Raw genomic sequence first — 13,205 nt, 5'->3', positions numbered from 1 at the left:
CAAGTCATAAAAAATCAAATTTCCATGAGTACTCGACTCCTGACTAAAGCCTCCCTCTATTCGACTTAGCTGACTGAGTAAAATTGACATCCCCGTTCAAATTTTATTATAATTTTGAATTTAATGTAAAAAGTCTTCTGAAAAATTACCGAAACTTAACAGTAACTTTTCAAAATTCAGATTGAATATTTATTATGTTTTATACGTTATTTATGCTAACGCTTTTTGAAGTGAGGTATCGAGTCATCATAATGTACCAAAAAGCCAAGTAATTCTTAATTAGAGTTATCTTTTCATAGTGTAAGATCAAGGCCAGGTAACTCAGTTTTCAGTCATTATTTTTTATGCAAAGTTTTCTGTTCCACTTGATCAGTAATTAATTATACAACAGTAGGCTATACTACTTCTAGTTTGCGTCAAAGGCTGCATGTCGTTTGAAAGTCAAGCAAAGGGGATGGAATTCACTGATAAGAAGATAAGCACACAATTTCCCGAAGAACCAGGCATTACAGATGTAGCTCTTGTTGTTGAAGGGAAAAAGATGTACACCGCTAAATCAATTCTCTCTCTTGCCTCCCCTGTCTTCAAAGCTATGTTTTCGTCCGATTTTAAAAAAAAAAATGCAACTGAAATTGAACTACCTGGAAAGAAGTACAAAGACATGGAATACTTTTTGATGTGCCTTTCCCCAAATAAATGCTTGGATTTTAATGGTATGTATTAATATAGTTTCTTTAATGGTTGTTTACACGTCACAAAAAATGATTTAATTCAGATATTAAATATTGAATGGAAATAATTCATTCAGAGGCTATATATTTAAACCGAAAGTAGAATATCAGTGTTTTATGTGAAAACAAACTTTGCTTGTTTCTAGGTAAAGATTCCTTAATCGTTTAAACTATTAATGATATAGAAAATTACCGTAGAAAAACAGTAAAAATGAAACGTGTCGCTAAGACACCCGACTTGGATTTTAATTGCAATTTTTGTGCACTCGTATAGTATAAGTGAAATACACAAAAATGTTTTACATATACTTTAAATCTTTCACCCGCACACATTTACTTTAGAGGTGTATATATTTTAATTGTATGCAAACATCACTCTTCGTATGTACATATAATTTAGCTTTACTTCAACGAAGGAAGAAGGAACTTATAAGTGATACCCTCAGCGTCGGCGTCCCAGTTACATGAATTTGAAGCAGTTTTCATTTAAGGTAAATATTTATCTGTTCAACATTTCACAGAGATGCACGAAGGATACATCAAGTGTGTATCAATGTACCATTCATTGTTTCAGATGCTGCATTTTCAGCATAGCAACGACCAGGTTGTTTTTGGTGCAATTTAGTCTTTTCGAGTAGTTTTGAGCCCTATATAGACTTGTTTGAATGGTACATCTGAGGATGCACACTAATGAACGTGCTTCGGATGCTAGATCGGACCTTCATTTTCCAGATAAGTGAACAGGTTGATGTTGATTGATGGCCTCATTTCCAAGGAACTGTAAGCTCTATGTTGACCAAATTTGACCAAATTTGCATGGATGATAAATCTATGGATGCACACTACCAGCCTGGCTTTGGATGCTGACCTACATTTACCGGAAGAGTGACCAGGTTCATTGAGTAACTATAGGGCCTATGTTGATTAAACGTGCATAGATGATATATCTAAGGATGCAATCTAATGCACTTGCATAAGATTCTAGATCTGACATACAATTCCATTTAAGTTTTGGATGCAGGTCTATTATTTAGTTCTTGTAATTTTAATTTTTTTTACATACCAGTCAACCAAGGTGGATTCGATTTTCTCTGCCTATATTGGATTCCTAAACTTCATAGATACATTGCAGTGTCAACCAAATGCTGTACTAAACCTCCTTCCTAACTCCTTACAAAAATATATACTGTTGTTGAGGAGGAAATTCAGACGTATTGTGCGACAGCATATTCTAGAAGAGGTGTAAATCAGATGCATGAGGTTTTTTAAATACTCCAAAAACTTTTGAAAATCGTCTTTTTCAATAGCGTCATAATGTGCAACTTTTCAACACTTTTTACAACCATTCCTCACGATAAATTAAAACTTGGGCTTTTTATCCTAAAAGAATCAATAGATTGGGGCGGATGTTGTTTTTGCCCTGTCTGTCTGTTTGTTCTCAAATTAAACCTTCGTCATAACCTTTGAACCATGAGAGATAGTGACTTCATATTTGCATTGGTATGCTTACTCCACTAATTAATCTCTTACAAATGAGACGAAGGTCAATGACCTAGTGACCTTCACTGTGACGTATATGCAAAAATAGCTTTTTCGAAACTTTGCCATAACTATTGAACAATGAGAGATAAAGACTTCACATTTGCTTGGCATACTTCACTGATTAAGTTCTTTCAATGACATCAAGGTCAATGACCTTGTGACCTATATGCTAAAATAGTTTTTTTCAAACTTTGCTGTCGCCGGGTGCATACTGTTTCACAAACACATCTTGTAAATATATAAAAAACTGCTCTTTAGCTAACCACAACGAAGTTAGGTGAGCTTATGTAATACCCTCGCTGTCGGTGTCGGCGTCCCAGATTATTTGAATGTAAAGTTTTTTAAAAGTAATTCTATGTCCTTCATTAATCAGGGTCCGGTGTCATAAACATACTTAAGTCTGAGAATGTTCTCAAGTCTGAGAATTTTCTTAAATTCTAAATTCTCAGACTCAGCGGCCGTCGAAAACAAGATGAGAAAAATAAAAATTCCTTAAACTCTTTTATTCTCAAATTCTGAGTAATTCTCAAGAGTTGAGTTGAGAATTTTTTTTTGAGAATTCTCAAAGTTTTATGACAGCGGACCCAGGGATGCATGGCAGATTCTTTTAATGTTTTTGCTGTACGAGCCAAGATTTCAGATGCTGCAATTTCAGCAAAGAAATTACCATATTAATGTATTGGAGCAGGTTAAAGTTTTTGATGCAGGTTAAAATTTAGGGTATAGGTCTCATTTCCAGCCCTATGCAGACCAGATCTTGGATTATATGCCTAAGGATATTCACGGCCATACTTGCTTCGGTTGCTGGATCTGTTATTGGATAAGTCTATGAATTCTTAAGTAACTGCAAGTCCTATCTGATCAAAATTGCATAAAATTTGTATCTTTGGATGTATACACTACTTGATCATCAATTTAATGTGGGACTTAAACTTACTTAAAGGCAATATTTGTTGAGATGAGCTCTGTAATCTATGATACTAGTAATCTAATAAAAGATGTTTCAATAGAAATGATAGTCGGAATTTTCCCTATCTGACGATTGATTTTAAACAAGATTACTTTGTTTGAAATAACTGATGATTCTAACTCAAGTTTGAGGGTTGTTTGGAAAGTTCATGGACCACTTATTTGTAGTTTGTATTATCTGTGAAAATCTGTTCTAAACATTTAAAACTTTGTAAGGTCATTGTGAGAGTTAGGCGCTTCACAGCTGCTGGTCTTGTAAAGAACACAGGTGCTTGAGGACAGGAACCCCCCCCCCTCCCCCTTAATATAGACCCCCGGGCCTGTTAGACTTTTTTCACATAAATTATATATGGATGACACATTTGTGATATAATCTATCCTATCAATTCAGGAAATTTGCTTAAACTTACATTTTATAAAAATATCTACCCCCTCTATATATAAATTAACAAGGTTGCCAATAGCTGCAATAATGTAGCCCTCTCCGATTTTTTTTTATCTGGTATTTTCTGGAGAGGGCTACAATTCCACAGCATCTCCGTAATGGTGCAAAAATATTTTGTAAATACTGGCGACTGCAGGCAGAATAAATTGTTTTCACTATCAACTTACTTCTAATAAGACGAATTTTTTATTCACTGTCGACATCAAAGCTCGTTAAACGCGAAAACCATATAAAATAAATCTGTGCATTTACTTCGGCAGCCATGACAGTTCACGCGTGACGTAGTGAGACTTGCGCTTGAAATTTAGAACAACTCAATAAAGCAAATGTCGATGTTTATAAATAATTGTGATGAATAGTAACACTAAACATCGATAAATAAAATCATTCCATGTTTCATTTTTTTGTAAACACCGATATTTAAGCTTAAAATAAGGTAATTCCAAAGAAATCCGCTCCCTATAGATCCTTAATCTCATTGGCTGTCCCGAAATAAAATCTGTCAAGGTCAGTAAACATGGCGGATAAATTTAAGTTGTGATGTTGACATACACGAAAAATACTGATATATGGATTGTTCTGTATATTTTTGGATCGATTTATGTCTGGGATAACTACATTTTGGAAGTCCAGGTAAGACATATAAATAAAATAGCCATTTACTAACAATTTAAGCCGAAATCCATGCGGGAGCGAATCGCTCCCGCTCTGCACCATTACGGAGATCCTAAGGAGTTGTAGCCCTCTCCCAAAAAAAAAAAAAAAAAAAAAAAAAGGAGAGGGCTACATTATTGCAGCTAGGTTGCCAACTTTGTCTGCAAACCGAGAGGCACTGCCAAGAATTTTGGTTGAATCGTCTCATAAATCTAAACAAACCCCTAAAATCAACAACTCATATTGTAGACTGAATATTCTTTTCATTAACCACCATGCAACTTTCATGAAGGTTAAGGCACTTAAACAGTCGCTATGACCAAGTTTTCGAAAGGATGTCAGGCTACAGTCAGCGTTTTAGCTTAGTGAACGGAAGTGACGAGGAGACGACTTTTTACCAAAATACACAGTTCTGCAGAAAGTCTGAGACACTGTTTTGAAGTAAACTTTTGAAGAAATTTGGTTGTTATACACTTTAAAAATTGTCTTTTAAATGTATTGGGAGAATAGAGTTCTAAACCGCTGATGCAAATGAAATGTCTCTAATTATTTTTCAAATACCTGATTTGCATGTGAGAGTTATGCCCTTTTAAAAATACAATTTATAAAATTATCTTCTTTTCCTCAAATATTTGTGTAAATCTACAAAACATTTAAAAATAAAATTTTGATGAAGAATTCGTACAAAAACAAGATTATATCTATTATCGATATCTTACACGCATATTTGTTTGTATGGGGAACATGGGAATTAGTCCTCTCCTCATTACTTCAATTCAATAAGCTTTTTACGGAGTTGGCAACCTTGTTGTAGGGTAGAATTAATAGAACGTTTGTTTTAGGTAATTTTTTGATTTGCTGGTATAGATCATATCACAAATATGGCAATGAAAGATTTTTTATGAGAAAAAAGTAGAAAAAGCCCAGGGGTCTATATCGAAGGGGGGGGGGTCCTGTCCTCAAGCACCTGTGGTAAAGCATATTTATGCAATAAAAATCACATTTGCTTGAGGACAGGACCCCCCCCCCCCCTTCGATATAGACCCCTGGGCTTTTTTCTAACGGAAGTAATGAGGAGAGAACTAATTCCCGATGTTACCCATATACCCAATATGCGTGTAAAATATCAACAATAGATATATTCTTGTTTTTTTTTTGTACGAATTCTTCATCAAAATTTTACTTTTAAATGTTTTGTTGATTTACACAAATATTTGAGGAAAAGAAGATATTTTTATAAATTGTATTTTTAAAAGGGCATAACTGTCACATGCAAATCAGGTATTTGAATCAAAGTACTCAGAAGTACTGAAAGCCGGGCTCATTTACAGGGTAATGAACAAAGACCGTGGTGACAGTTTAAAATCAAGTTCAGACGTTTAGAGGATATGTTACACATAAAAATATCTCAATGGCATGTATAGTATTAAAAAGTTTTAAAAATTAAATAAAATATAGCTAGAAATTAACAGGCAGTAAAATATTTATCACATGTATCGTTTCGGGGTTTTATATTCAAACAGAAGTAAATAAACACCGATGCAGCAAGATTAATTAAGGTCAAACGACTATGCACTGGTGTGTCCTCAGCGGGAGTTTTGCATCAAGTCATTCATGATGTTCCCTGCATTTGTGTTAGCCTGATAGTACAACCTTTATTTATAGAATATGACGCACACAGGGATACCTGGTGAAAACCTTTCGCACCTTTTGAATTTCTTCGTAAAATATTAGTAAAAGGAGCCAGGAAAAATATTAAACAATTTAATATTTTGATAAAAATATTCGATTTACTATTTCTTGAGGTATTTGAATGAATTTTGTATTCTCAACAGCGGTTGGGCGTACGTACAATTTTTTTACTCGTACACTCAATTTGGCGGTGAAGAAGCAGCATTTTCGTTGCTCACCGTCGCAATAGCCGGGCATTGCTCTACGAGCAATGAGCCCGCCTAAAAATAATTAGAGACATTTCATTTGCATCAGCGGTTTAGAACTCTATTCTCCCAATACATTTAAAAGACATTTTTTAAAGTGTATAACAACCAAATTTCTTCAAAAGTTTACTTCAAAACAGTGTCTCAGACTTTCTGCAGAACTGTGTATTTTGGTAAAAAGTCGTCTCCTTGTCACTTCCGTTCACTAAGCTAAAACGCTGACTGTAGCCTGACATCCTTTCGAAAACTTGGTCATAGCGACTGTTTAAGTGCCTTAACCTTCATGAAAGTTGGTGGTTAATGAAAAGAATATTCAGTCTACAATATGAGTTGTTGATTTTAGGGGTTTGTTTAGATTTATGAGACGATTCAACCAAAATTCTTGGCAGTGCCTCTCGGTTTGCAGACGAAGTTGGCAACCTTGTTAATTTTTATATAGAGGGGGTAGATATTTTTATAAAATGTAAGTTTAAGCAAATTTTCTGAATTGATAGGATAGATTATATCACAAATGTGTCATCCATATATAATTTATGTGAAAAAAGTCTAACAGGCCCGGGGGTCTATATTGGTGGGAGGGGGGGGGGGGTCCTGTCCTCAAGCACCTGTGATAAAAATGTAACATTGACAAAGACAAGTATGCTACTGGAACAAATGTTAGCAAAATGATATAGATACATATTTAATAAATATGCTTGTTTTGGGCCATACTGTGTAAAATGTAAAGAGAGAGTATTTCATAGAACCTAATGACGCTACGTTCTGACGTTCCAGTGCTGTTGAGCTTGCTCCGTGGTTACCAGGCTTGAGGTAATGCTAATTGTAATGATAATGCATTGCAATGCATAACATCAACTCAAAGTAATGCTTGTAATGTGTAATGCCCAAAAATTTGCATTACATGTAATGGCATTATACTCCGATCTAAAAAGTAAAACGTGTTTTAATCCTCAAAAACATTTTTATCATTTACTAGTTGCATATTTTAGATCAGAGGTTGTGCTTTATATTAAAAATCGAAAAATAGCTTTAAAATTAGCGTTTGGAAATTGATGCATTTCGTGACGACATAATGCATTGACTAGCCAGAAAATTACGTCATTTTTGAAAGATTACGCAATCAACAAAGATCTAAGTGATATCTAATGCATTGTTAACTCAGAAACTCACAGGGTCAGATAAGGCAAAATTGAACCTTGTTCTTCGAATTATCATTTATCATGTATAGATTTGAAGGAGGTGGGTGCATGCTTATGAAAAAATTGCAAAGTTGGTATTTCTTTTTTGAAGAAACCTCCAGAAGTAATGGTAATACATTACTTTACAAAAGTGATGGTAATGTTATGCATTACTTAAAGAAAATAGAGTACTGGAAATGGTTATTTAACGTCCAAATTGTTGAAGTAATGGTAATGCAATGCATTACTTTACAATGTTATTCACCAAAGCCTGGTGCTTACAAACAGGTTGATTTAAGAATTTAACAGCAAGAATTCTATCAAATGATATGGAAAGAGACTTCACAAATCAACATAATGAATATTTGAACATATAATAAAATGCTCATTTTAAATTTTTTGAATATACATGTAATATGACGAGGATTGACATGGTCCACAAACTTTCTGAAGTTGATATGAAAAGGGTGGTTGAGTTCATCATTGACAACATTTTTGTTGTCTTCGGAGACAAGGTCTTCAAACAAACTGTCGGGATTCCCATGGTCACAATGGCAGTAATTTTGCTCCTTTGTTAGCTAATTTATTATATTCCTATTTAAGTGAATTTGCTTAAAAATATTCTATGTGAGAAAAAATAGTTCAAAGTTTGTTTCGCCTTAAACTCGACATTAAGAACATCGACGATGTATTATCGATTCACAATTTTATTTTCACCCTTATGTCGATATACAAGTATTCCAATGAACCTGATCATCAAAAAAGACGCTAAAGAGTCTGCCACATTTGTTACATATTTGGATGATGTGCCGACAAAAGACGATAAGGGCAACCTAGCAACTAAAGCTTTTGACAAATTAGATGACTTCAAATATTCCATTTTCAATTTTCCTTATTTATTTATAATAATAGCCAGCTATCACCAGATTGTGTTGTTAACATCTCCCTTCTCGTTCAAAATTCAGTTCTATGGTTAAAAACTTATCTAATGCTATCTAATTCTAAAACTTCATCACTGTCATATACTGATATCCACCAACCAGAAAAAGGTCAGACCTACAAATTGATTATTGTTTGCATTTAACAAATTAAAAGCTTAAGTGTCGCTCCTTGATGACAAATAATTCGAAACTGAATTTCTAATTAGAATTTCAAGCTTTTGCCCCCCCCCCCCTGAACTAAATTCAGCCTGATAACAGTCTTAGGGCAAATACGCATTGTAATGTGAATACACATGTATAAGATATAAAATTTTCAGGAAGTACATGAGCCGCAACGCCTAATGCCTTTATCTTTATTATGAAACCCTTCTTTGCTTCATGAAATATGCCTGCTTGAAGTGCCGTTCATGTCTTCATGAATTATCAAATATATTTTTTTCGAAAACCATTCAAAATGATCCAGTATGTGTTTTTATCTGAAGCAGTAGATACAGATTTTTGCTTAATACCACATGGACCAGAAACACTCTATGTTTAATTTTACGCAATAACTATATATTATATTCAAAAGGAAAAGTATATGTAGACAATATGTAAATAATTTATTCAAACAGTGTGTTACTGATTCCTTCTGAAATATACTGCTTACATGTAAATCAAAGCCCGAGATTTAGGAATTGCTAATTAATGTCACGTCAGTCTTGAGGTTCAACATAACTATATTGAGGGTTTTGTTTGATTTTATACATTTCAGATATTATCATTGAGAAGTTACTTCCGTTAGCCCAAGAATATCAAGTGGACTCCATTATCAATAAGTGTGAAAAGTGGCTTCTAACAGAGATTGAACTTACAGAAGCCAGAGGTTATAAAAATGCTACAAGAAAGGTGGAGTTTTTACTAAAATTCTTTTATTATAGTGGGGTTTACAGTTTGTCAAAGGCACGCAAAAAGACTAGGGCATATTTAGTACCATTCACACTGTCTTCGTACAGAACAGCAAGTACATTTTATGCAAGGCTCACTGATAAGGATAAAGCAGAACTGTATGAAGCTAGAATTGAGAAACTTGATTCTTTACACGCACCTGTGATATGTCAGTGCCAGCACAAAGTAAACTATTTTTTATAACTATACAATTTCATCTTAAGACATGTGATACAAATTAAAGAAAAGGATATCTGAATAGCCTATTTTGTTGCAGAAGAAGCATCTAAAAAATTTCCAAAATATTAAGGAATTGTAAACCTTCTATGATCTTCAAAAGTCTATCTGTCTCCAGCTCTCCTTATTGGACTATACAAATATTTTTCACTTCAAATTCAATTTTTGTGAAACTTCGAATGAAAATTTTAAAAACTACGCGGTTTAACTTCTTCATTTTACTCATTGAAACATGATCTTCTTGTGGTTGTGTTAGATAGTGCACATGGAAAATGAGAAGTTATTTTGTAATAGTTCAGTAAAATAATTCTTCATTGATAACATGTAGAAAATTATAAGTAAAATTTGCTTTTAACAAAATATTAATTGTTATTATAATGTTTCAATTTCATTGTCATTTCTCATCAAGATATTTGATAATTTTGACTATATAAAAAGAGTTTACAAAAGGTACTTTATAGATATATAAAAGGAAATGATGATTTTCCTGATAGTAATGACGTGGTACATAGTGCATGGTTAAAAAATTGAAAAACTCTTCAACAAGTAAAAATTGTTTTGAATATGTTACAGCTGCGAATGATAGATCTACAAGGATACTTTTTTCCCTACATTTTGCAAAGCGCCATGCAGCAGAAACCAAGGGCATTATCACGTGATAAAGTTCCAGGGTATCTGCACGTGGTTCGGTCTTTTTAATTTTTGACTGTCTTCAAATCAATATAAATAAATAATTGAAAAAAAATTAAGTAAATAGAAATTTTAATGCATTTGCTCATCAGATGGACTCATCGTTGTAATAAAGTCAATGATGAATAATATTAGGAATTTATTGAAGATGAAAATAGACGCTTCTAAAGATTCTAGTTTAGCTTTGAATATCTTGTGCTTCCATTGCATGGATATGCTTTCAAAATTGTGAAAGTACTTTTTTAACAAATGCTAAATTGTTTGCGACCGATTTGATGTTTTGCATCAATTTTTAATTAATGAAAATTTGAACTGAGTCAATGATATTTTAGACAATTTTTGCTGAATATTGAGCAGTGATGATTGGTTATTTGATGTTTCCTTGTGGTTTAAACAGCAACACTTTCATATACATCTAGAAGTCTGAAAAATTGATACTTTTAGTGCGATTTTTAGCAATATACTTTCATTTCATATGAATATAATTAGATTTATAAATTTTTCGAAACCTAAAGCTATTTCTCTCAGATTTTAAGTTAAATCGCTCTTGCTTAAGAGCATAAACATGCGGCAGGAAATATAGCGTAATTTCACTATAGTAGTGAGATACCACTGACTATTATAGCGGACTTTACGTTTCCTTCAACCTGTTGAGTATGCATATCTGAAGAACAATTGCTAAAAGAATTCGTTTAAATTTCAAAAATATTGTTTTTGGGGAAATGCCACTCACTAAAGATAACATTATTATAAACGTTATTATATTATCTACTAAGCAATGTATCTTTACTTGCTTATTACAATGTAAAAGGCCAAACTTTCGTTGTCTAATAAATCATTTAAAAATGAAATATAACATTTAAAGGTGTGTATCAATTAATAACTCTTAACTGTCATTTTTGATAAAAATGGGACTCACTGAAGAAAATGTTTGAATAAAATTGACATTTTTCTTTTAATTTGAAAATTATTTGAATGCCTTTAAATATGTTTGCTTTTGATGATTGCTTTTTGTGATTGCTTTTTGTGATTGGTGAAACAATTTTTGTAGTGAATTCCTAAAACAACCTTAATTTTTCCCGTATAATTCCAGTTAAATCCGATATGTGTGAGTGGATGTAAGGGAGGGTTTGTGTGTAAGTTTAAAATCCCTTGTATACCACTTTGTAGAAATTTATATGAAATTTTGTTTATATACAATGAATAATGTATAAAAAAAAATAGCATATTTTAAAATAAAAACAGAACTCTTAAATTTTCTTTCTTGTTCATTATCATTCGCAAAATAATTTTGCTATAAACAATATCTAAATACCGGTATGGCAAGTCAAACGTTGCAATATTCAATCTTTTCCATTTTTATTGTATAAATTTTGTATTCTATATAATTTTCCATTTGCAATGTAAAATTTTTCATTTGAAATGTAAATTTTGATTTTTATTCTAAATTTTTTTTTATTTCTATTGTATAATTTTTATTTGTATTGTAAAATTGAAACGTTTGATATGCCATATCTACATGCATCAAAAGTTCGTGGACTAGCGCCTTAAAGTTAAAACGCGAAAGACACATCAAGGATTTTTTAAATACTTAACAAGCATAATCTTTTCTATGCATTTTTTTTTAGAGAAATAGACTTTAGTAAATGGACTTTCAGTAGGGCGTGACTTTCTCGACTCTATGAGATCAACGTCTCTCGAATTGCAAATAGATTTTCATTGGTAGTTAAGAAATTAATAACATCAGCAACTTTAAATTGTTGTTGACAATGATGAGACGACTTAGACCCTCACCTCTCTGCCATACAGAACGCTACTATTGGATCATTGATACACTCGTTGACATTCGCCAGAATGTATATTTCAACATTGAAAGAAAGGCTGTGTAAATTTCAGACGCTAGTTATGTAACGTCGAGAATACCATGCCTTACTGAAAGTCCACTGATAAAAGAGTATTGTACTAAATTATCTTTTAATTTGAATGAATTGTTGATTTTATGTTCTTAAACAATTGTATGTCCAGGCGGCGCAATCGCCTCTGGGATGACTTTTTTCTCGACGTGTGTAACTCTTGATATGAGTCTTTGTAATCCTGTTATTTCACTCACGTGGTATGACATACTGTAAGTCGTTTTAATTCCACGGTGTTAACATTTCATCAGTAATCATTCTATAAAATTTACAATTTTACCCTATTCTGTAGCTTCTATGAACTTTTACAATCTTTTTGAATAAAATATCTAAACAATTATGGGTCTGTAATGGCGTCAAAAAGGAGGAGAGATTTTTGTTTCCCAACATTGCTTCCTTGTTTTGATGGGGTGACGATGTAACATAGTAATTAAACTTCTCAACAAGAAAAGCGTTAGCACGCCACAAACAGTGAAATCACAAGTGTTTTGCAAAAGCTAGGCTCTATTTTACTTTCGTAGGTCTTTTTTCCAATATTTCCTCCAGAAGTGAAACTTTTTAGAATGGTGGAATTGAAAACATTATGCAAACAAGAGGCCCACGAACTTTTTGATAACCTTTTGTACTCTGAAGTTGATATATGTATTAAATTAATAGATCCATCGGACATGGAAACCTGATACCTATGTGGAGGCATTTTAGGCAGTGGGCATCAGAGAGCAACGAGCAAACGGATTTCGACTCAAGCAATTTGAAACAGATTTCAGGAAGCAAATCTCAAGGCTCGCCGACCTACCGTACGTCCTGTACTAAAATTAGAGTGCCGCAGAAATCGACTACAGTGGCAATAGAACACAAAAATTTGACAATGACGTCATCCGTGTTCTGTTCTCTTCTCAGCATCTTCCCAAGTCAAGAGTTTCTGATCCGCTCCACTCCACATAAACCCTTGACCGAATAGGCTAAGTTTGTCGGGGTTTACTGTCACGCCATCTAGTGAGACATGCACATTTTGAACTCTACTGACCTCTGCTATTGGCC

General features: G+C 33.2%; 1 protein-coding gene across 1 annotated transcript; it reads left to right on the top strand.

Moving 5' to 3' along the window:
• Positions 1-427: 427 nt before the first annotated feature.
• Positions 428-9,285, top strand: LOC134263362 (uncharacterized; the record flags this gene model as incomplete). Its single annotated transcript, XM_062745695.1, has 2 exons — positions 428-713; positions 9,152-9,285. Coding segments are annotated over exons 1-2 (420 nt in total), but the record flags the coding sequence as incomplete, so codon positions are not given.
• Positions 9,286-13,205: the final 3,920 nt, after the last annotated feature.

The sequence above is a fragment of the Saccostrea cucullata genome, unplaced genomic scaffold, assembly GCF_032062105.1.
Source record: "Saccostrea cucullata isolate Sc308-1 unplaced genomic scaffold, CSIRO_AGI_Scuc_v1 ctg11291, whole genome shotgun sequence".
NCBI lineage: Eukaryota > Metazoa > Mollusca > Bivalvia > Ostreida > Ostreidae > Saccostrea > Saccostrea cuccullata.
The sequence above is the reverse complement of the archived record's forward strand: the minus strand, read 5'-3'. Positions and strand labels throughout refer to the sequence as shown.